This window comes from Chaetodon trifascialis, chromosome 4 (genome assembly GCF_039877785.1).
Source record: "Chaetodon trifascialis isolate fChaTrf1 chromosome 4, fChaTrf1.hap1, whole genome shotgun sequence".
Taxonomy (NCBI): domain Eukaryota; kingdom Metazoa; phylum Chordata; class Actinopteri; order Chaetodontiformes; family Chaetodontidae; genus Chaetodon; species Chaetodon trifascialis.
The window spans coordinates 2,416,169-2,439,369 of record NC_092059.1 but is presented as its reverse complement, the minus strand read 5'-3'; the positions used below and the strand labels follow the sequence as shown (position 1 = coordinate 2,439,369).

The following is a 23,201-nucleotide window of genomic DNA, read 5'->3' as shown; positions in this document are numbered from 1 at the left end:
CCATGTCTTATGTGACAGCTTTGTAAGCAAGCAAACCAGTTTAATAACAGCTTTGTGCTACAGAGTGTCCATGCTCACTGATTGCAAACCTTTTCCTTCAGAATTATCTGAAGATCAGATTTAAATATTACGTTGAAAATATATTATATATAAACAATAAAAACATACTTTTTAAAAATGCCCCAGCTTTAATCCAATTTTAATGGGAAATGTCTAAAATAATGACACATCTCTACTCTGATATAAAGATGTAGTCTGATTAATAAAGTGAACCAATCCTCCCTGAGAGAGTAACTCCGCCACCAGAAGGCGCCTCTGTCACATGATGCCCCCATTATGACCAAATCAAACGCGTTTTTTTTTTAGAAAGTTCAGAATTTCGATGCTGGGCGCAGCACCTGAAGGCATCTCCGTGGGCACGGCCACGTCCTCACTCACACTGCGCATGCGCTTTAGCTTCCGGGTTGAAACGGCTTGTCCATTCCTTCTGTGTTTTGCAAACCGGGTCTCAGTAGGTGTCGGACAGCGTGCAGCAGTGATGTCAACAACATCGGTCAGTGGGTCAGCTCGCTGATGAAGATGGTCTGCTAATGCTTGTTCTCGAAGGCCACACTTACAGCCAACTATCGGCTGCAGTTACTGCCTACAGGTCTGTTTTTTCACCCGACATTTAAAATGTTTGAGGAGAAACGAACTACTAACGGTCGCCCATGTTAGCTAGCGTTAGCATGCTAGCGGCGAGACGAAAATGAGAGTAGTGTTTTTAAGCTAACGGCACAGACCGTGTCCAGCACAGAAAATACATGTGTTAGCACAGGTCTATGTGTGTGTGACTGTGGCTGAGTGTGTTTTATTTGTTTTATTTTGAGTGATGGCTGCTTTTGAATAAATGAAACTTCCATTCACATTCAGAGAAACTGCTTTTTCTGGGCGATGTTATCAGCGGCGCGTTCACCTGGAAGCTAACGGAAGCAGGTCGCGTGTTAGCGAAGCTATTATTGTCGTTTTATTAATAGAGTTCAACCGTTTTCTGGGTCACAGAACAGTTCGTGAATTCGTGTCGGGTCGTCGCGGTTATCGCTTCCCATTTTCACTGATTTCCCCTCAAATTGGTGAAACAGCGCCTCTTCCGGTAAACACGTGAATCACCTCAGGCGGGCAGGTGGAGTAGCCGTGAAAATCACTAAAAGCATTAAAACACAGAATTTATTCACATGTGGTTTTTCTTGTACTCCACCATGTAAAAGGGTATAAATTGAAATGAGCTAGCAGGCAGTAAAGTGTTAATATCTCACATTTTGTACCTTCTACAGTTTATAGACGACCTGTTTCATTGGCCTTCCTCAGAATGTCTCCACAGCATTTCACTGGGCTTCATCTTATTCTCTTCCTCTTTCTTCCTCTTGCGTCATTCACAGGCTGAGGGCTCTGTTATCTCTCCACCTCAGAGGACAAAATAAACCATGATCACCACTGAGGCTGCCAGAGAGTTTCAGGCCAAGGAGCGGCGGTTCAAAGAGCAGCTGAAGAGATGTTTATCATCAGCTCTGTCTGCAGACCTGAACAGGTAAGACCTGCTGGCCCGCGCTGAGCCACAGAGGGCCACGCTGAATGTTCATCAGCAGCATCAGAAGGGAGGGTCTGATGATCGAGCTGCACTGTGGGAATTGGAGGGTCCAGTGTTTTCAGAGCGAGGGACAGGAAGTCAGGATGATCCCGGCCTCTGCTGCTGCCTCAGTTTTGATTATTCGTTTTTTAATGCCCCAAATTTATGAAAGTACACTACTGAATTACTCCTTACTGCATCTCCAAGTCTTCCTCAGAGGACTGAGTGTCTCCAGTTGTCCTTCTAATACTACACTTATTACCCTAAATCTCCAAAGAGAACGACTGCAAAATGTGGTTGAAAGCTGCAGAAGTAAGTTAGTAATTTGAACTTAAGTTAAGATTTTCTTTCCAAGGTCAGAAATGCATGAATGTAAAAAGAGTATAGACTCATTCCCAACTTATCCTGTAGAAAAGATGAACTGGATGTTCTCATCTTAAGCCTCTCAGCTGCTGAACTGTACACCCACATTTGACCAAAGGCAAGTTCATGACTGTTTCTGACAACTCATTAACTGAGGGAGAAGGAGCTGCAGATATATTGCGCAATAAACAGGTAAAATCCAGTTTTTAGTCACAAAATAAAACCTAGAATTTACAGCTTCATGCTTTAATTGTGTATAAGAGTGTGGCAATATTGCAACGCTGGAGTGTCTCTTCAGATAACAGCATCTGGTAAATAAGACTAACGTAAGGACAGTGCCGTCAGTTTCACTGGAGGTTCACTTTGAGCAGCTCGTTGGCTTTTAGTTGTGAGTCTTGCACAGTGGCTCATCAGTCTGGGCCGTTTTCATCCGAGCGCTGCAGTGATGGACATAGAAGCCACATTTGAACTCACAGCTGATTTCTGGGTCACCCAGATCAGTCACCGAGGCAGGACACGAGCGAGTGATGGGGACAAAGAAGTGGACTGCCTCAGGACTGTGCTGGTGTTTTTCTGACGTGGAGAAGTAGGCCGGCTGATTAATGTGATCCTCACAGATCGTAGAAGACGGCCTTTGCTTCTGTGTTGGCTCTTAAAGGAGCATTTCATCTGAGCATTATGCCAACTTTTCCCACTCAGAGGTGATTCTTTCACACTGATGGGATGCATGAAGGGCTTTCTTTCCTTAAAGGGACACTCTGCTGGAACTGCCCCTGATAAAAGCTTGTGCTGTGTTTCCTCAGGTTGCTGCAGGAAGAGCTGGAGGCTGATGTTTCTCTGCACGCTGGATCGGGCTCGCTCCGAGCACACAGAGCCATCCTATTGGCCAGAGCTCCTCATCTTCTTCAGGGACAGACACACCAAGATCCCGCCATCATTCATCTGCCGGGCCATGAGCTGTCCGGGCTGAAAGACATCCTCAGGTAGGCTGTGGTTTGAAGTGGTTTCTAATTTGATGATAGCAGCACATGTTCTTTCAGTCTATTGGCCCCTGAAGAAGAAAGCTTAGATAGTCTTTCTGAACACCAATCAACAGTTTCATAGCTCATCATGCTCTTTCTAGCAGAGCATGTTCTTCATCCCTCTCGTGGTGTTACAGTTTCACAGACTCTCTGACAGGGGGCGCCAAACGCACCGTCTCTCATCTGCAGGATTTGCTGGTGTTTGCATGTTTGTTTCGAGGGGCACCGCAGAAGCTGCAGTTATTAAATAATAAATTACGCATCATATTTTCATGTTAGTGTTGAGACACAGAACGGCCAAACTGCTGTAATCGTCTGCTGGAAGTCTGGAGCGCAGCAGTTTTCATCCAGACTCTGCAGTGCAGTATCACACGAGGCTTTGATCCACACTTTGTGTGTGCGGCTCATTAGCAATTTATAATTAGGACGAGAGGAAAGAGCCTTCTGTGTTTGTGTGTGGAGTCTGAAAGTTTGTTTCAAGCTCCTTTTACACAGAGAAGCTGCAGCATCGCTGCGTTCAGGGATCCAGGTGAGACAGAGGTTTGGACACTCAGGTGTGCCAAGAAAAACTGATTCATGTTCATGTTCAGGTTAATTTTTTCTGTTTGACATGATGGCAGCGCAGATGTGAACAGCAACACGCTGAAAGATGATACCACAGAACAAAAGTCACACTGAAATGATCAGTCCATCAACTGATTATCGCTGGACTATTTTGATTATCAGTTGATTGTTTTGAGAGTCAAAAATGGAAATTATGGTTTAGATAAGGAACTTCCAACTGAGGGTTAAGACAAAGTTCAGGAGGTATCCAGAGGTTTTAAAGGACTGATACTCGGCCCTGCTCCAGGCCTCCAGGCCCAGACCCTCTACCCCTGCAGATGCTCTGCTCACGGCTGACTGGGAGGATATTCCAGGCCTGACCCTCTTCAGATGGCCGTGCAGTGTTCGTGCGTCCTGCTGGAGGATCTGGAAGGGGTTCTTAGGAAAACAGATGTTTAGGTTGTCGACCATGACCAGGACAGACATATAGGCAGTGAGCAACAACGCTCTTTGCACAACGAGCCGGGAAACCACAGCACGTTTCAGAGCATCAGGACTGATAGACTGCCAACAGGCCGCAGCTGATTTCTGCAAGTCATTTTCTAAAACGCCTCGCTGAGGAAAAGCAGAAAATCCAGCACAGTTCAGGTTGCAGCTGGATGTCACAGCACATCAAAATAGATTTTAATTTAAATAGGTGCGAAAGGCCTGGTTTTAATTAACCTTTCGAGTCCCCCCCCTGCAGGCGGGTGTACACAGCAGACCAGAGCTCGCGCTCGGCTGAGATTCTCCCAGACGACGACGGCTCAGTGCCAGAAAGTTCTCTGCCCGCTGCCGACCCAGCACGCCTCCACAGCTCCTCTGACTCAGGTGAACAGACCAGCACACTTTTCACGGAGGGGTTATTCAAGGTTATGTGACCATTCAGCTGCCCCCTCCCTCCCCATCATGTCATCTCAGACATAATCCACTTAAGAGCTAATCTCGTTTGGATCCATGTTGTTGTCACTGCTAATTGCCGCACAGCCACGCTACAGATAAAGCAGAGTTTTTTCATTATTTACTGTTTAATGATGGCAACCTGTGCTTTCTCACACACACACACACACACACACACACACACACACACAATGCCCATGTTACGTCTCACACACTTCCCATTTCCCCCCTTGTTATCCGTCTCATCCTCCCTCCAGATGCTGTTGTTGAGCCGGCGTCGGGCCTCGGAGCCGACCTACTGGATCTGTACCAGAGGGCCGAGCAGTGTGACATCACCATCCAAGTGGCGGAGCAGGTCTTCTCCTGCCACAGGTAGAGCTATTTATAGCGCCTTATTCGCACATCTGGAATCCAGAAGCTCAGTGTTCTGTGATCCTGTGTGGTGAGAGCATGTTTCCAGCCATGCAGCGCTGCAGAGGTCCACGCCGGCGAGAGTCAACAGCAGGCGTGGTGCCTGGTGGTCATTCAGCGATGCAGGGGTAGTAGTAGCAGCTGGTAACCATGGAGACAGGTTTCTCCCAGCGTGCTCAGGGGAGCAGCCGGCAGAGCTCCCTGCTCTGCAGCAGTGACCTGTATAACGCTCAGTGTTAGCTGCTCAGTGTTAGCCTCTCAGTGTTAGCTGCTCAGTGTTAGCTGCTCAGTGTTAGCCGCTCAGTGTTAGCCGCCCAGTGTTAGCCGCTGCACCTCTCACACAGAGGCTGAGCCATGGCTCCTCCAGCCCAGCATCTGCTTCACTGTCCATGTTTTTCAGTCTCTTGAGATGGACTGTCCTTAATGCAAAATTAATCTTCAGTCCACCATATTCTCAACATCACAACTGTTAGATTTACTGAGGAAGTCAGTGATTTTACTGGAGTATCTGTGACCCCTGGAAAATCGTCTCACTCCAGCCGCTGCCTGAGGATCTGTGTGCAGGTTGCTCTCCAGGTGAACATCGTCCATTAGCTCATAACACCTGACAATGTGACCTGCTGTAAAATATTCTCTCACTTACCTCAGTGACCGTGATCCCCTCGACTGCCTCTGGTCGAAGTCCACTTACTTACACACCTGTCATGCAGGTACGTATTTGTGGCAGCAGGACGGTGTGTGTGGGACTCAATAAACTACAGTGTGCGTGTTCATGCTAATGAATGAACACGTCAGCTGGAGCAACAGTGCATCTCACTGATGTGGTTTTAATGGAGCTCTGTGAGTCAGAGGAGGAAGATCGATCAGGCTCTGATGCACACACAACACTTGGTAGCGGGATCGGTATATTATTGGTTTTGATCTTTTTGTGAGATTTATAATATTGCCAGCCTTATCCAGTAGTAACACCTCCGCAGGGAGGCCAGGGAGAATAAAAACACAGAACACACTCTCATTTTTTGTCTTCCTGCTCGTCACTTCACAGCCACTTAAATGCTGACGGGCCGGCCGGATGACTTGTGAAATATTAAAACGGTGGCTGGATCTGACGTGCGACTGCCTGCTTTATTGGGTTTCTAGGGCAATCCTGTGTGCACGGTCGCAGTACTTCCGAGCCATGCTGAGCGGGAGCTGGATGGAGAGCTCCAGACAGTGCATCACTCTGCAAGGGTAAGAGTGCTGCATCAGCACCAGCACCAGCATCATCTCAGCAGTCACAGGGATCAATAATACTCCTCCACCCCGGCCCAATAATTCTACATTTCATTCCTGAACAATACGGCTGAATTACTGCACGCTGCATCAATTATTCATGTACAGTCTGGGCTTTCATGTTTTAACTCCACACGCACACGCACACACACACACACATGCACACGCACACACGCACACACGCACACACTGCCTGCACCCGCTGCCGGTGGAATCTCAAATGGTTCGCTCAGATTTCTACCAAGCAAGGCTGCAGTTTCCTCTGCGAGGCACGTAAATGTCTTCTCATCCACTGCCGACTGAGGAGCCCCCACCACCGCACCCGCCTCGCTGCCACCCGCGGCCTCCTTTCAGAGCGGCAGAGGCGAATGAAGCCCATTTTTCCCTCCGGGGAGCGGCGTGTCACTCGCCTCAGCATCACTGATCTGAGGGTAACGGGGGAAGACGCGGCTGTCAGAGTGGAGAGCGGCGGCGCTGATGTGAGGGGGAAACCTGTGAAGTGGCCCCCGGGCTGCAGTCACGTGGACCGAGTGCTGCATGATATGTGGACTTGATTTACAGCGTTCTGGGTTGTGTTTGCTTCTGCAGAAAAAATGGCTGAACATGGAGACGTGTGACTTGTAAACAGTTTGTTTTGTGAACCGTTTCAGCTTAGGGCCGGATGAGATGGAGATCCTGCTCCAGTTCATGTACGGGGCCATCGTGGATCTGCCTCCTGGAGCCAGTGCCAGGTGCTGCATGTAAACAGTCCGTCCAAAAATAGATACAGGCCCAGAAGACAAACTGACCTGGATTTGGTGTCTCCTGTCCCACAGCCAGGTGGTGCTGGCAGCAGACATGTTGGGTCTGGAGGGGCTGAAGGACGTGGTGGAGATGGTTCTGAGCAGAGACTACTGCCGCTTCTTCCCCAAGGTCAGCTGTCACTAACAGAGAGGAAAGAATGTGTTTATCAACAGAAAAATGACAAAACAAGATTCAGTACTTCAGGTGAACAGTGCAGTAACGTTACACCTGCACACACACCTGAGACTGTGAGCAAAGGTGAATCCCAGTCTGCTTTTTTTGTCGATGTCGTCATAAAATTCAGTGTTGTCTCTAAATGCAAATCATCATTATTACGACCAATCAGATGTAATGGGTTCTAAATAACGACTTTTTCTGCTAATGGTTTAGCATTTGTCCAGAACAGCAGAGATTTTGCCTGCTGCACGTGGAGCATCACACCTGAAGACGCCCAGAACAAATCCTGTGTTTGTTCCTGTGGCTTTGCACTGGTTGCTTTGGTTTGGTGGCTGCAGGCTCTGTGTCAATAATAATGTTGTTTCGCTCCTCTCAACACTTCCTCACTCCCGTTTTACTGTGTGCCAGTCGCTTAGTGTCGTCTCTCTGCGGCTCCTGCAGATCGCAGAGCATCACTGCCTTCACCGTGTGAGTATACGTGAGATTTTGTCTTTTGTCTTTGTGTGTTTGCAGCTCGTGGACGGGGTCCAGAGGACGGTTCTCGAGTGCCTGTCCCTCACGCACGCCTTAGGCCTTCAGAACCTCCACACGCTGTGCAAGAGGTGAGCGCCGGCACTCAGCGCCAATTGAGCAGTTTGCTTTTCTCTAACTGTGCAGCAGCTTGGACATTAAAAATGCATTCTGTGTGTCAACATTTGGAAGCTCGGGGCCCCGGGGCCTCACCTGACGGAGCGTGTACCGTGTGCTCAGGTTTGATTCCAGCCTGAGGAGCCTCCTGTCTGTCTCTCTATCAGCAAAGCAGAAATACCAAAAACAAATCTTAAAAACACACACATTTTAATTAATGGTCCCAAAATTTGAACTGCCGTCAGACTTGACCTTAAAAATTAATTATTAATCTAATTTGTGCTGAATATTTTCAAGCTTCATCCATGATGTCGACTTTAAAATTCTAAATCAACATTTGAATATTGCTCAGCCTTTATTCTTCTGCATGTCCGCTCGGAAATAAAGTTCAGGCTACGCTTTTATTATTATTATTATTATTAGTAGTAGTAGTACTAGTAGTAGTATTATGCTATTTGAGTTGGGTTCCAGTGGTGGCTGCGTAGGATCGTTTCCAACTCGTGGTTTTCCACTAATAAAAAAAGACGTCACAGCGTATTTTTATCCAGTGAAATAATGAAATATTCCTCTCTGCACACAAAGGGAGACACACGCCTGTATGAACAGCAACAAACCTGAAAGTGCAGGTTATTATTGCATTATTATTTTAAGCTTTTGTTGGATTAGCCTGCTGCCTGCTTGTATTTACACTGACAAATCGACGAGTTATGTTCATTAAAGAAAGTTGATTTAATAAAAAGAAAGACTTTAGTTTAGATCGTTTGATTATTTTTTTATTCTTTATTTTTAGTGATGACAACATAAAATCTGTTGACATTCATTTGAATACCTCAACAGAAGCTTTGAATGTAAAAAAAAAGAAAAAAAGACATCCGGTACGGCGCTTGTTATCTGAAAAGTGAAGTGTACCCCATCTAAACCTGTCAACCTGCAATTTACATCTGCATCCTGTTGCTAGGTAACCAGCATGTGGGTTCATACGTGTGTGTTATTAAGCGACCGAAGGCCACAGTTGATCTGTAGTGCAGTTTGCTTTGATGTGACTCCAAATGTGGAGTGTAATCAATATTTTTTATATCTTAAACTGATCACACTTTCGGCAGGAATCGTGTTTTTCTTAATAAAGTCTGCAGGTTGCTGCGTGTAGTTGACTGTGTGTGTTGCATTGAGAAGCTCGCGTGTGCACTTGGAGGAGATTTCATTGAAACCTTGAAGATTTCGTGTCTTTGTGTTTCTTTCCTCCGTTTCACTGTGAGTCTGATACGGCTGCAGCAACACCAGAGTGAGCAGGAAGTGTGTGAATGTGGGGGGGTGGGATGTGTTGAGCGAGTGTGTGAGCTGGTTCTGATTTGAAGGTGTGTGTGTGTGTGTCCGTGTGTCCGTGTGTCCGTGTGTCCGTGTGTTCATGTTCGTGTGTGTGGTCTCACCGGGTTGCCTCTGCTGAGTCTGATGAGTCAGGCGAGTGTGACCGAGCGGCGCTGCTCTGTGCAGCAGTGCGTTACTGACCTTCTCATCCTCTCTCATTGTGTCGTTCCCTCCAGCGAAGCTCTGCCTCCGAGCCTCTGGGTCACGCTGCACAAGCACAGAAAAGGCCACTGTGAGTTTGGGAAAATGCCCGCAAACTGAGCTGTTTTGTGTTTGTGTATTTTCAGGTGGGTTGCTGATCATTTCGTGAAGACGTGGTGTGAGAGAAACTTCTCCCTCTTGTCCCCTGAGCTCCACAGAGCCTGTCTGAGCGCTGTGACTGACACCATGGTGAGTTCCTCCCCCATCGGCCTCGCTGTGTTCATGTAATTGGACAAATATCATCAACCTACTGTCCAGTGTTTTTCCACAGGAAGGAAAGTCAAACGTAATCGAATCCAAATGATCTTAATTAAATTCTCCATTATTAAAGACAGACTAATTCAGGACTAGGATGTGGATGTAGATGGGTGTGATCCAGCCTTGTAGCTGATAATTGAATCTTGAGTCTGTGTGTCATCAGTGCAAAGGAGGTGCTGCACATTCTGGGAGCAAATCAAGACAAATGCACTGTTGTTCTCTCCTGGCAAGTATTGAGATTCAGTGCCGGCCAAGAACCATTACACAATTCAGGGAGTCCCTCCGCTGATCAATAGGTCCTGGGCAGGGATAAACGAGTGTGTCGGATTGTGTTCATTTGACTTTATTTTGTCTTCTCACCTAGAGAGAGTGTCTTTAGCTGACAGGTGTTTCCATTCAGACCGTGCAGAACGCAGTGACCATGCTCTGTGGCACTGAGCAGCTGATTGGCAGTCTCCCAGAGGTCAAGTGGGCCCAGCAGGTGAGGAGTCTGGCCACAGAGCTGCAGGAGGAGAGCCTCGGTGTCATTGTCCAGCATTTCCCCAGAATCGTCCACACGCAGGCCTTCCAGGACCTTCGCAGGGTAAGACGCACTCTGCTTCACTGCGGAGGCCTTTGGAGACGCTCGGCGCAGGTTTCTGTGGGGTTCTCACGCTGTGTTACATGACATCACAGAGGGAAGAGTTCACCCGAGAGCCCACGCTGTTGAAGAAGCTGTGCTCGGCCATCAGAGCAGGCGTGACCGTGGACAACTGCTGCGATCTTTTCGCTGCCGTGCACCTTCTGTGTGGAGGCGACGTGGAGGACGACTCTCTGCTGGAGCAGGGACGGCTCAGACAAGAGGAGGTGAGACGAAGCTGATTCTCTGCTCTGAACTCTGTTTTTCACCGCGACCTTCAGGCTGTGCTCACACCTCGTCTGTGTAGTGCAGTTTCCCATTCACTTCAATAAACCAGTGAGAACGATGCCAGTCCACCAAACAACAACAGTTGCTCTCCTTCTACATCCTCTTACTAGCTTTGACCAGAGCTTACAGCTGCCTCTCCTGTTCCTTCAGTTATGATTTCTTCTGTCATCGCTTGTTATTTAAGACATGAAGTCCAGTTTGTTTTTGATTACTGCTCATAGCATTGCATCTATTTGTGAGCTTGTTACAGCCGTTAAAGAGAATGAAGCTTGCAGTGCAGCGTGACTGCTTTCAGTCATGGATTCATCTTTTGGCTTCCTGTCGCTCCATGTCACTTTGGACTTTGTCAGTTTGAGCTCTAAACAGACTGATATTACAGTGCAGCAGTGGTTTTTCTTTTTTAGTTGAAGCCACAATGAACCTGCAGGTGTGAACACAGCAGTGTTTGCTCTTGTTGTGTCTCCTCTTTAACCAGAGTTACTTAAAGCCGCCGCGTGCTTTACTTCATTCTGGATGCAGAGAAGCAAACAGTTTTGAAAGAGCAAATTCTACATTTGTTTGGTTTTTCAGACCAAAGCCAGAAAACACATGTGTTTATATGTGTGGGTAATGTGTGCTGAGGTTTGGTCTGATTGGTCAACATGAGTTTTCCAGTGTGGCTTTGCAGCCCTGTTCCTTACTGAGGTGTGATGTGGGTCTGACTGTTCGGCTGTGGTATGAGAGTGTGGACGAGGGCTTCTTTAATGACTGCTGAGCTGCTGGAACATATTTATGTGCTTTTAATGGCGGTGGTGACTTCATGGGCTTCATTGTGTACTTTGAGCTGTTGCGTTAATGTTTCATAAGTGAGCAAATTAGTGGGAGGCAGCCTGCAGTTAAATCACTGCGACCGACTGCCGTGTTTCACTCAGAGCAACTGTCATGTTAGAAGGACCACGAAAGAACTGTGTTCATCTGTTAGCGCTTTATTTAGAGATTATGACGATGAGCTCTACAAATCGAGTTTGTCTTTGAAATGAATGATTCTAATTTAATCTGGCGGGGTCTTCAGAGTGTGTTTTCTTAATGATTGTATGCACAGAAACCTGCTCCTGCACACGTAAAGGTGCACTGTGGAAAAACAAAGATATTCAGTGTTACTCGCTTTGATGCATGTCCAAGAATGAAGCCAAATATTTGAACTCTTGTATGTTTACATCCGTGTTCACGTGCTCGCAGTCTTCTTCTTCCCTGCCGTTGCCGGTGCACTGCAGCACATACACCTCTAAATCAGTAGAAAAGTGTGAAACCGCTGTGTCACCTGCTGCACGTGCGTCCTCGTGCACGTGCAGGTGGCCACTCAGAGAAAAACTGCTCCAAAGAGCTGCTAGAGGTCAAAAACTCCACAGTTCACCTTTAACGACGCGGGACGCGCGTGATGCAGCCAGCCCTGCAGCCAGCGAGCAACAACAACATCAGCCCTCACGTCCCAAATTTCAACAGAATGTGACCTGTAGCAGCGAGAAATGTTGGCCTTAAATGGCAGAATACATCATTTGTCCACTGCTCACTCCGTAGATATCGATGTGAAGTGATGCTTTGTGATATGAGTACTGAAATGTCGGCTTGTGGTCGTTGAGCGTTGAATCCATGCAGTCAATAGTCTTTAAACAGTTAAGAGATTAACAAAGTGCATTGTGTGAGCGGGCCGGCTAAGCTGTGAGATGACTTCCAGGGGAAAGTGACCCGGCCGCACATGTTAAAGCGCATAACCCCTGTAAATACCGTCCAGTGTGGCAGAATGGATTAGGCTGAGGGAGGCTGTGACGTGTGCCGGCGGCCTTCGCTAATCTGGCCGTGTGGTTCGAGCAGCTGAGGAGGTGGAGACGGCTCCTCCCCGCCCCCCAGCCCTCTCTTTATAATCAGGCGTGGAAACAGGAGTGTGGGCATCGGCCGCTGACATCACTGATTTCGCTCAAGTGGATCCTGCAACAGAGACGGAGGTGGGGGGGAGGGAGGGACTGAGGAAGGGAGGGTAGGTGGGAGGAGGGAGGGGTATTTGTTGCCATGGCGAAAGGTTCTTCAAGCAGCTGCTGATTCGCTTGTGCTGTAGCGCACCCCTTCCCATTCTTCTCCTCTCTCTGCTCGGTGTTACCGCCAGCCGTTCAGGCAGGAGGTTTGTGCGCTGCGCGGCCGGCTGTGGACGTTCCTGCTCCAGAGCTTCTACGCCGTCCGCCACACGCAGGGATGGGAGACCCTGTCCGCCAAGCACAGAGACAGGATACTGGCAGGTAAGGAAGGATGTTCTTGTTTGTGGTCACACACAGGGTGTTCACGCTGCGGTGTGTGTGTGCGTGTGCATGTGTGTGTTTTCTGCCTAGCCCAGCCTAGCGCTGAAGCAGTGGCTCTGCATCGTTACAGATGAAGCGAAGCCCTCGGAGCGTATGCTGTCGGCTGATTTAACACTTGCTGACTTCTTTCTCACAGCTGCCTGCCCGGACTCTACTGACCCATTTATTGTTTTGCCTGTGCTGTTGTTGTGAGTCTGTGCTTCATGTGAGCTGCCTTTTTAGCTGTCTTGGGCAGATGAGTGGACGCTAACATGGTAAATGCACCAGACACGCCATGCTTGTTTAAATGGGTGGGAGTCAATGCAGGATTCCTGCCTTTGTGGGTGTGCACATGATCAGGAGCTTCCACAAATACAAATAAAATGCTGTTTCCTCGCTGCTCTGCAAGTGATGTGGTGAAATTCACTGCATGAATAATTTATTTGGCTGAATCAGAGTGTGCCTTTTACTGGTGCATTTCTTGCCAGTGAAATCGGATTCCAGGTCTCACATGCGAACAGTACAGACAGTGAATTTCACCTCATTTGCATTTAATCAAACAAACCACAAAGCTCCGATGTTGTTTTTAAATGAAGTGTAGAAATGGCTGTGATTTGTCCGGGATAGTCTTTGCAAGACGCGGCTGACAGATCGATGCATTGATTTAATGTTTGTTTCCTGGCGGTCAGACGAGCGAAGGGTAAACACGGCGTGGAAAGCAGAATTTGTGAATGAACAGAATGGCTCGTCCAGCTCGCCCAGGCAGCGTGCTGGAAAAATGGTGCATCCCGTCTCGTCTGTGTTATGGTTGATTTGAATAATGGCTTTTGCAGGCAGAATACTAACTGGCTAATTGACGACTTTGTCTTCCTTTTATGCTGTTTTGACAGATGCTATTGATAAAGGGGACAATCGAAGACTTGCTAAAAAGCCTGTGTTCACTAGCTCACAGGTAATATCATCATCCAACGATGCTTTAACACTCACTCTTTTATTTAAAGTTTAATTTTGTGTGTGTTTTGTGGCATTGAGGTTTTGTTTGTCAGACAGAACTCTGACTCATCTGATGATGTGACCTGATGTGAAGGCTGTTTTATCTTATGTAAGTTTGTGTAATCCCTGACAGTGATTACAGCGTGTGGCCATCAGATGCCATATGTCACACATGCCCCACCCTCACAGCAAACAGATACAGTATGAAATGAGCAGTAGGGCCTCTCTGAGCAGATGTAACATGAAGATAAGCCCGGCTGAAGTGATCCAGACGAGGACTGCCAAGATGTTAGGCATGAGTGGTTAAGAGCGGTGGAGCTCCAGGGATCTCTCAGGAAGTGGTTTGATGCTGTCCGAGCAAGAGCTTTGCTCGTCTCGAGGCTTTTTGTGCCGATTCGCTGAACCTGCCAGACAAAATCCACTGAAGTTAATCGCTCCTCTGACACTAAAAGCCAATTAGGAGTTGCAAGTATGTTGAGTTGATTTGTAAAACTTCACAAAAGTCGAACATGGAAGAAGCATCGTTCCTTCTTCTCCTTAACATCTGCTCAAACCCGAAAGAAAGAAATCAGACTCTCAAACAGTAGAAACACACAACAGGATACGCAACAGCACGATTCTGATTGGCTAATTAGAGGATAGAGGCTCTGTAGCTCTTGAGGTGATGTTAAAGAACATCTGTTCCCGAGGTATGCTCCAGTAGCTTCTGGTAATCTGCACTAATGTTATTCAGTTCATTCATGTGACTGTGCTCTGGTTATTTACTGATTACTCTTACAGTTACAGGACTGATGCGTTGATGTTTGTTTGTCTCCTGCAGTCGAGGGCTGTAAGATGCCCTTCATCTGCACCTGAGAGTCCCCCTGTGCACAGGACCCAGAGGGTGTCTGAAAACGCAGCTTCGTCCTCCCGCAGTGCTGCATCAGCCATGAAGTCTGATGGACTGGGGACAGCTAACAAATCAGGAGACGGTCACACATCCAAGGCAAAGAATGTGAAAAAAGCAGGAGATCGGAGCGTAGCAGCGAAAGCAAAGACAGCATCAGCTGGCGCGCCAGTTGTCAATGGCACAGGAGCAGCGGGAGCCAGGCGGGATGTCGCCAGTGCCAATGGCCCCAGAAGCTCACACGGGGCTAAAGAGCAGGAAAAGAAGCCAAACCCAGGTGCACGGCCTAAAACGTCCCCCCCGAGCTGCACATCTTCAAGCCAGACAACAGCAACGAAGGCTCCGAAGAGTTCAGTTGGAAAGGCTGACGGCACTGCTGGCACCACCCAGGCTCAGCCCAGTGCTTCATCCACACCGGGCAGCGCCTCGCCAGAGAATGGCGCCAGCAGCCCTCGCAATGACACCCACTCCATCCCAGGTTTACGCTCTTTATTGACTTCCTTACATTTCATCATTGTGACTGGCACCAATTACAATGTAGGCCATCGGTGTAGCCAAGCCGAACTGTCGGCGAGTCAGCTCCAGGCGTAGTTCTGTCGCTGCAGTATGAAAGATCCTGCAGACTAATTAGTATGATGAATGTTGTGCTGTGGCCGAGAGGGATTTTTGGGAAGACAAGGGCAGTGTCAGTCTGAATGTTGATTTATCGGGAAACAAAGCATGTGAGGCCGTCCTTGGCAGCCGCTGGTGTCAGTGTACAAACTCACAGCAGAGGTCAAAGCCCCACACAGCTGTCACACAGAGGGGGGGCGGGTGACTGATCACTTTGAGCTTTTGTGGTGAGGACGGTTTTAGGGAGGTGGGGTAATCCCAACTGATATTAGCGTCCACGGCTAAAGTGGGTCTCAGCTGTCGGCCCTGCTGCTATGAGCGCAGCGTGTGTGTCTGTACCCCACCCATGGAAACGCCTGTGATATGAGCTCACACGCTAACAGCACGTGACCCCACCCCACTACGTATCCGTGCTACCCTGAAGACAATTTGGTTTATTCTTAAGTGAATGGAGGATCCTATGGAAAGGATTGTGTGTAGTCTTCTGTCTGCCCTGACAAACTTCTGTGGATGTGCTTCGCTTTCTGTGTTTTAGGTGCAAAGCCCAAACAGCAGGTGAAGGCGGTGACCAAATCCCCCCTGACAAAACATCCTCAGAAACCCGACACAGCAAAGATCAGCAGGTGAGCTTCACTCGCAGCATCACGGTGCTCATCAGCGAGCTTACTCGTGGCTTGTTGTGTATTCAGCGAAATGCTAAGTGTAGCATCTAGAAGCTCTAAGTGTCGTTCTGCTGCTCAACGTCTTCAAAAAATGCTAATTTTGGGAGATTCTGTTTAAGGGTCAGTAATCCAGCAAGCAGTTCGGTTATTAATAACTTCCTGTGCACAAGCCAACATTAAGGAAACATAAATCTCTTCTCTGAGACAGATGAACACACTGCTTACCACTCAGACTCTGCCTGGCATCCGACGAGTATAGTAGCACATGAACCAAGGGGCAGCAGAGAAGGTGTTAAAATGTGGCGTTTAAGGACTCAAAAATAAAAATCACCAACACTGAAGCAAGCAAATCAGTTGAAGCGCTGAAGGAAAACAGAATGAACTGACTGTTCGTATTAAGTTAATACTTTGAACTTGAATATAGTCTGAACAAGCGCCGTGCATCCTCACTGCAGTTTAAACATGACCGCTCCAATCTGCAACGTGAGCTCAATGCCCATATATCCAACCTCCATTAACTTGGAGCGTTCAGGGCCGAGGAAACAAAACAAAGACAGCTCAGACTGCACCCTCACTAATGCAGATGTAGGGTAGATGACATGGCTGTTGCTGCACAGCATCACCTTGCTGTTTTTTTAGGCCACATGTGGCTGTCAGGAGGATAAAAGCAGCTGTGTTGTGTTTTCTGACAAGCTTCTTATCTGTCCTTCAAAGGTGTTAAAAATACCTGTTTTACAGTCAGCATCATCCAAACTCCATCTGTCCTGGAAGCACATTAATATTTGATAGTCTCCCTGGAAAGCAACCATGTAAGTTAGCCAATAAATAGCTGATGGGCTAATAAAACACATCTTGGTTGTCGTTTTGGCTTGGCTTCTTTTGAAGCAGATTGTACGCGTAACAGTTCATCTATGTAGTATCCAAATTTACATATCTGGGTTTTAGTGCTGCAGCCTGCTGACATTAGCTGTATAACTCACTGTGGGAGAGCTGCTAACATCGAACTCCCCTCTTTTCTGAATTAGGTGATGGAACTAATAGTTTGTACATTATGTATTTTTAAACCTAAACTGTAATATTATCAACTATCTCACAGGTTCTATCAAACTGAACTGCATAAACTCTGTCGCATCATGAAAAGCCTTCAGCCTTGGCTGCACAGCGAACTGTGAAAATGTGCTTTTGTTCTCTTGGTCTTAAAGCTCAATTTTGTTAAAAACCAGGGCAGAACATCCCTCACAAGGACACAAGTGACAACTTGAAATTCTTCACATTGATAATCAGCTCATGTCTCACTGGCTTGACCTTGACTAAAGGGGAGAAAAGACTTTGCTGCCCCCTGCTGGAGAGAAATATTCATGACTTACTCTGCAGCTCTGTCCATAAATATTGTTCATCAAGCTGTGAGTCGGAGGAATTAATTAATTGGGATTTTGTGGTGAAAACATTTGTGTGATGTTTTACGGTTTGCCGTCTGTTTAACCAATCACAGTCCGACCAGTAAGTCAAGTGTGAGAGAAAGTGGAAAAGCCAGGACTGGTGCAGCAGAGAAAGCATCGACTGCAGTGACAGCAGCGAGAGCAGCAGACACCAAAGGAAGGGGCACACCGGACCACCACGGTGAGCCCAACAAAGTCTGATGATTCAGAAGTCTGTCAGTGTACTGCAGCAGTGCATTAATGTTCTGTTCTGTCTTTGGTTTAGTCTCCAAGCACGGATCCTCCATGAAAAAGCCAGCTTCCCCCAGGAAAGAAGACAGCAAGGATGGGTTGAAATCCTCAGCACCAGACAAAGCAGCCAGTGAAGCTCTCAAAAAGAAGATCACAAAACAAGTTTCAGCAACTGGAGCATCGGTGAAATCCAACGCTAAACCAGCAAAAGCCTCGTCAACCCCCTCCAAGCAGTCTTCTGTAGTAGCTGCCAAGTCCGGACCAAAGCCGAAAAGTAGTACCGAATTAGCTTCTCTTAAATCTGGAGGCGCTTCCAAAACCTCAGCTGCTGCTGCCCCCAAGAAATCAGGAACCAAAGGAAAAGAGACAGCGAACGGTAAGAATTTAGACTGTAAGACTGAGCTTGCTCAGTCTGAAAACACCGGCGATGTAGCATCAGTGCACACAGAGAGCACAGAGGCAGCGCTGCCTGAGCTGCCTGCAGCACACACACAGCCAACGAGCCAGGATGGAGGAGGTCCACTCAGCCTTCAAGTGGAATCAAGCCCGCAGCAGACTCTCCAGAAGCCTGAAAAGCAGTCAGAAAACACTGACTGTGCGGGTGACGGTGTTACACCAGCAGCTAACAGCATCCCCCATATCAAATCTGCTCATGCAGGCAGTTGCAAACAGTCTTCAAACGGCGTCCTGCCCGCTCACATCAGCGGAGGGCAAGTTCACGAGGTCAGCTCCCCGAATTCTCCGAGAGACGCCGAACGCCCCGTAGACACGCCCTGCAGCATGGGAAGCACCGACACTCCCTTAGAGGACTCCTGGAGCGGCATCCACCATCAGGTCAGCCCAGAGTCCGAGACCGGCAGCACACACACCACCTCCTCCGACGACATCAAGCCCCGCTCAGAGGACTACGACGCGGGAGGCTCGCAGGACGACGACTGCTCCAACGACAGGGGGGTTTCCAAGTGCGGCACCATGCGCTGCCATGACTTCCTGGGCCGCAGTAGCAGTGACACAAGCACTCCAGAGGAGTTAAAGATGTACGAAGGTGGGGCGGGGCTGAGAGTGGAGGTGCGGCTGCGTGGGCGAGAAGCAGAGACCACCAGCGAGGAGGAGGGAGTCAGGCAGCGTCCTCGCTCCTGGTTGCAAAGAGATGAGGTCCCTGTAGAGGAGGAGCACTCGGAGGTGGAGGCCACGGTGACTGTAAAGAGCGTGCCCGACCACCAGCTCTTCTCCTCAGAGGAGGAAGACGATGACGACGATGAAGAGGCAACGGAGGATGAGAGGTCTGAAGTTGAGGTGATTCCGGGTCAGGCTCCGCCGCCGCCAACCGAACCCTCTCCACATTTTCAGGGGATTGTCAACCTCGCCTTCGACGACGACGGCGTGGACCAGGAGAACGAGCAGCCCGACTACCAGTCGACCTCTAACTTCCGTCGGTCGGTGTTGCTCTCTGTCGACGAGTGTGAGGAGCTGGGCTCAGAAGAGGGCGGCGTCCAGACTCCGCCTCAGCAGCCTGGCGACGCCGCGACCCCCTGTGATGTTTTCGAGTCTGACTCTACAGTTACCAGCGACCAGCAGAACCACCTGCCGTGCCATCCCAAAACTGCAGGTACGAAGCACAAAAAAGCCGACAAGGAACTGGAAGAGAAATCCTCCGTGTTCCTCACGGAGCTCCAGGAGCCCGTGCAGGAGGAGAGTAATCACATCCAGGTGGATGGAGTGAAGTCCAGCCCGCTCCTGGATGCTGACGCCAGAGACCTCCCTCCCCAGGAGCGCCCGTGCCACCTGGATCTGCGGCACACTGAACAATACAACGGAGGGCCGCGCAAAAATCACACCAATCCCTCCGAAAGCAAGAAAGCTGATTTACATCTAGACTTAAATGAGCCTCAGCTGACAGGGGACTCTCCTGTACATGCTGCACAATCTCCAGCAGGTAATGTATGATCTACGGACTCTTCCTAGACCCCAAATCTGAACCCATCTCTTATCCCTAAACTCCATCAGTGAAGGTGTAGTTTCCCCCTGCAAGATTCATCCTCCTCTGCTCTGATTCCTAGACCTTACCTACATCCAGCACATTCCTATCCCTCTTTCAGAAAAAGGATATCTTTGAGCATACTAGTTGACTAACTAGTTATAAAGTTCAAATTCAAATGAAGTCATTGGTGTTCGTACCTCCATAGCTAAAAGCTTCTGCTCATTTCAACCCATCGACTGTGTAGCTGTTGTAAATTTGAATTTGCAACATCAATATCCTTTTAAAGACGGAGATCGGTCTCATCACAGCAGACAGCCCAAACTGTACTTCTTAAACAACTGAACTACCTGCAGTCAGAGGCAGTTAGGCCTTGGTAACTCAGTTTACACAAAAAGGGGAAAGCAGTGTACTCTTCACTATGACTGATCTCAGAAATGTATTCGTCAAAAAGAAGCTGCCTTGTGACAAGGCCTGTGACATACGTAGGTATATAAATGCACTTTTATGTACATAAAAATAAGATTTTTGGATTATTTTTGTCATTTCTTTTATGCAGTGGAACAGTCGTTGGCCTTTTTAAGCCATAGATAATTTGACATATTTGAAGGTGCGATGTGTAGCGTTTTAACATCAATGTGTTAACGCCAAGTTAATTGTGGTTTGTTTGTATCATTACTGTTAGAGTTAGATCAGTTTTAAATTTTATGTTGAGCCACTGAGTTATTAAAAATTTAGCGGACATTTCACATGAGCCACGTTGCTAGGGTGTGTCCTCTCCTGCTTCATGAGCGTTGCTTTTTCTTCAGCGTTATTGTAAAAGTTAAACGTGTTTGGCTCTTTGTTCGTCACTCTTTTGCTCCGTAAGCTCGTCTTCAAGCTGATGTGGACGTCGTGGTCTGTGTCGCTCCGCTCACTTTGATTTCAGAGTTATACTAACATCTCAAAATTAACTTTAAAAGATTGGTCGATGTTAAAATGCTATATGTAGCACCTTTAAAAAATTGTGTTCAGGTAAATTAAAAGCAAGCAATGATTTTTTTCCTGTAGAGTGAAGCCACTGCTCCTCAGAAAGTGTTATACTGGGAAACGCTTCCCTTGCATCTCCTTGCTCTTTGTTTTTATTTGAGAATGTACCTTTGTTTTTATTTTTTTATTTTTATTTTTTTGCACTGCACACATGCATGCCACTGTTGAAATTTATTTATCATCCCTCTACCATCCATCATTTTTGTGATTTTTTTTTTTTTTTTGCCATTACCCATCACCTTTTGTCATACCCAGTAGACCTATGTCTAGATGCATAGACGTCCACTCTTTCAGACGGCTGTGTTCTGTTGTCTATAAGCTTCTGTTCAGTAGGTCTGTGTAGTGTCAGTAGCCTCCTCTGTGCAGTGACGTGTCTCTACAGCAGCTGTCATGGTTCTGCCATGTCTCTCTTTTTTCACTACCATACTACAAAAAGAAACCCCGCTGCACCATTACCGAGGGTCTGTCCCCATGCAAACATGTAAATTATTTTCTTTTTAATATCAAACAGCGATCAGTCGCTTCATCTTTTCCCTTTTTGAAATTGTTAAAGTTATAAAACACAAAGAATGTCAAAAGAAACTGGGTGGTGTGCCATCTTTTGTGCTACCAAGTAAAGCACTGTTGCTTGCATTTTAGGTTTTTGTGACAGTATTTAAGTCTGTTCATGAGGTCTGCTCGTTCAAAGACCTGCACGTAAATCCAATAAACATATCACTGTTACTTCCTGACAAATGCAGAGTTCACCGGTGCTGGCAATGCATGGCTTACTTTGTTCGAAGAGGTGGATAAAGAGATGCATTCAGAAAAGAGTCCCTCTGTGCATTACCTTTAAAGCAACCGTAAACCCTTGACATCCATATCTGAAGGAATCGGTGAATTTTGAAGTAAAGACATTAAAACTTAAATTGGTTTTGACAACGCCATCTAAGCGACCATAATGGGACCATCAGCGTCACTGTCTCCCCCCGTGCTGCCCTTACCAAACTTCACTATGGAATAGCTTTTAAAGGACACGGTTGCATTAAGGGTAAACTTTCAGTAATCAGTGTTTTATGGTAGTAGGCAGTGACTAGTCTGAAATGAAGAAAGAGCTGTGGAGGAGTGTTCCAGTTTGTCATTCTGCAGTATTGTCAATTGTTTTTAGGGGACAATGGTTGTGACAGATTGGATCAAACCTGCAAACATGACCGCCGACCATCCAAAGCCCTCTCTCCCATTTACGAGATGGATGTGGGGGAAGCCTTCGAGCACTGCTCGGACAAGGACAGGAATGTTAAACTGAAGGCGGAGGAAGAAAAGCAAAGAGCGGACCATGACAAAAGCAGTGAGTTTGCAGAGCGGGACTGGAGTCTGCTCAGGCAGCTCCTGGCAGACCATGAGTCCAACCTGGGCATCATAAACCCCGTGCCTGAGGAGCTCAACCTGGCCCAGTACCTTATCAAGCAGACACTGTCCTTGTCACGTGACTGCCTGGACTCGCAGACCTTCCTGTCCCCAGAGAAGGAGACCTTCAAACGCTGGGCGGAGCTCATCTCACCCATGGAGGACTCCTCCACCAGCATTACGGTGACCAGCTTCTCCCCAGAAGACGCTGCATCTCCGCAGGGGGAGTGGACCATCGTGGAGCTGGAAACACATCACTGACTGCACAGAGCCGGACAGTCAGCGCCTTCTCTTTGAACGTCTTTACATCGAGTTCGTCTTAATTTATTATAATTTATGAGATTATTCTGTCTGTGTCTTTTTGACATTTGCTTTTTCCTGGACTCTGCAGAACTCTGGACTTCGCAGCAGCTTATTTGCATTCTCCATTACGCCCCGTGGACTGTTTCTTGACACGGCTGGGCTGTTATGCATGCTGATATTTTTGTATGTTTGACTGTTCAATTGATGTTGCTTCGACGCTCTAGAAAAGAATAGAGTAAGAAAAAATCTTTTCTTTCTGATAACGTGGTTGACTGAAGTTTCTTAAAGAAAAATAATATTAGCCTACTGGCTTGCATTTAGTGTTCTAATGAAAATAAAGATTTGTGTTTCCGGAAAAAATGAAATGCCCGTCACCATCAAACTGTGAGTGATTATTTGTTTCGGGACACAGATTTTCAGATTGTATGCCAATTTTAAGGTTTTTTTTAAAAAAAATACAGAATAGATCTTTTAGTGGACAGACTGATGTTATATTAGGAAAAGCACAGGTATAATAGGAACATTAATTAACATTATCTCATTGGGCAGGCTTCATTAATGTTACTACACCTGTGTAAGTCCCTTAAAGGTTTAGTTATATCAGAACAAGTGGATGAATATGTCATCCTACTACAAGCTAACAGCTGCTGTAAATGAACATATCTAGAAAAAGCACCCCTGTGTCACGAAAAATAACCACATGAATGGAAGAATCCTACCTGTGAAAATATGGTACGTTCCAAGCTGTTCCCACAGGCTATTTTTAGCCACAGCACGAGCAGGCAGTTGCTAGGTGAAACCACAGCGGCCTCTCGCGGATCTTTGTTAACATGACGCCCGTGCTGCGTTCAAGGCACGGGCTCGAGCAAAGGAACCTGAAGCCCTCATTGGTTCAACTG

At 47.4% G+C, this 23,201-nt stretch overlaps 1 protein-coding gene across 1 annotated transcript; it reads left to right on the top strand.

The window, feature by feature from the left end:
• Nucleotides 1-445: 445 nt before the first annotated feature.
• On the top strand, nucleotides 446-22,681 carry btbd8 (BTB domain containing 8). The gene is made up of 19 exons (XM_070960354.1): nucleotides 446-649; nucleotides 1,419-1,567; nucleotides 2,773-2,952; nucleotides 4,280-4,404; nucleotides 4,731-4,845; nucleotides 6,025-6,114; nucleotides 6,807-6,887; nucleotides 6,972-7,068; nucleotides 7,630-7,718; nucleotides 9,396-9,498; nucleotides 9,968-10,150; nucleotides 10,243-10,413; nucleotides 12,615-12,744; nucleotides 13,674-13,735; nucleotides 14,597-15,140; nucleotides 15,810-15,897; nucleotides 17,429-17,556; nucleotides 17,641-19,542; nucleotides 21,761-22,681. Exons 2-19 carry the CDS (start codon nucleotides 1,464-1,466, stop codon nucleotides 22,258-22,260), a joined length of 4,692 nt encoding a protein of 1,563 aa, XP_070816455.1. The 5' UTR covers nucleotides 446-649; nucleotides 1,419-1,463; the 3' UTR covers nucleotides 22,261-22,681.
• Nucleotides 22,682-23,201: the final 520 nt, after the last annotated feature.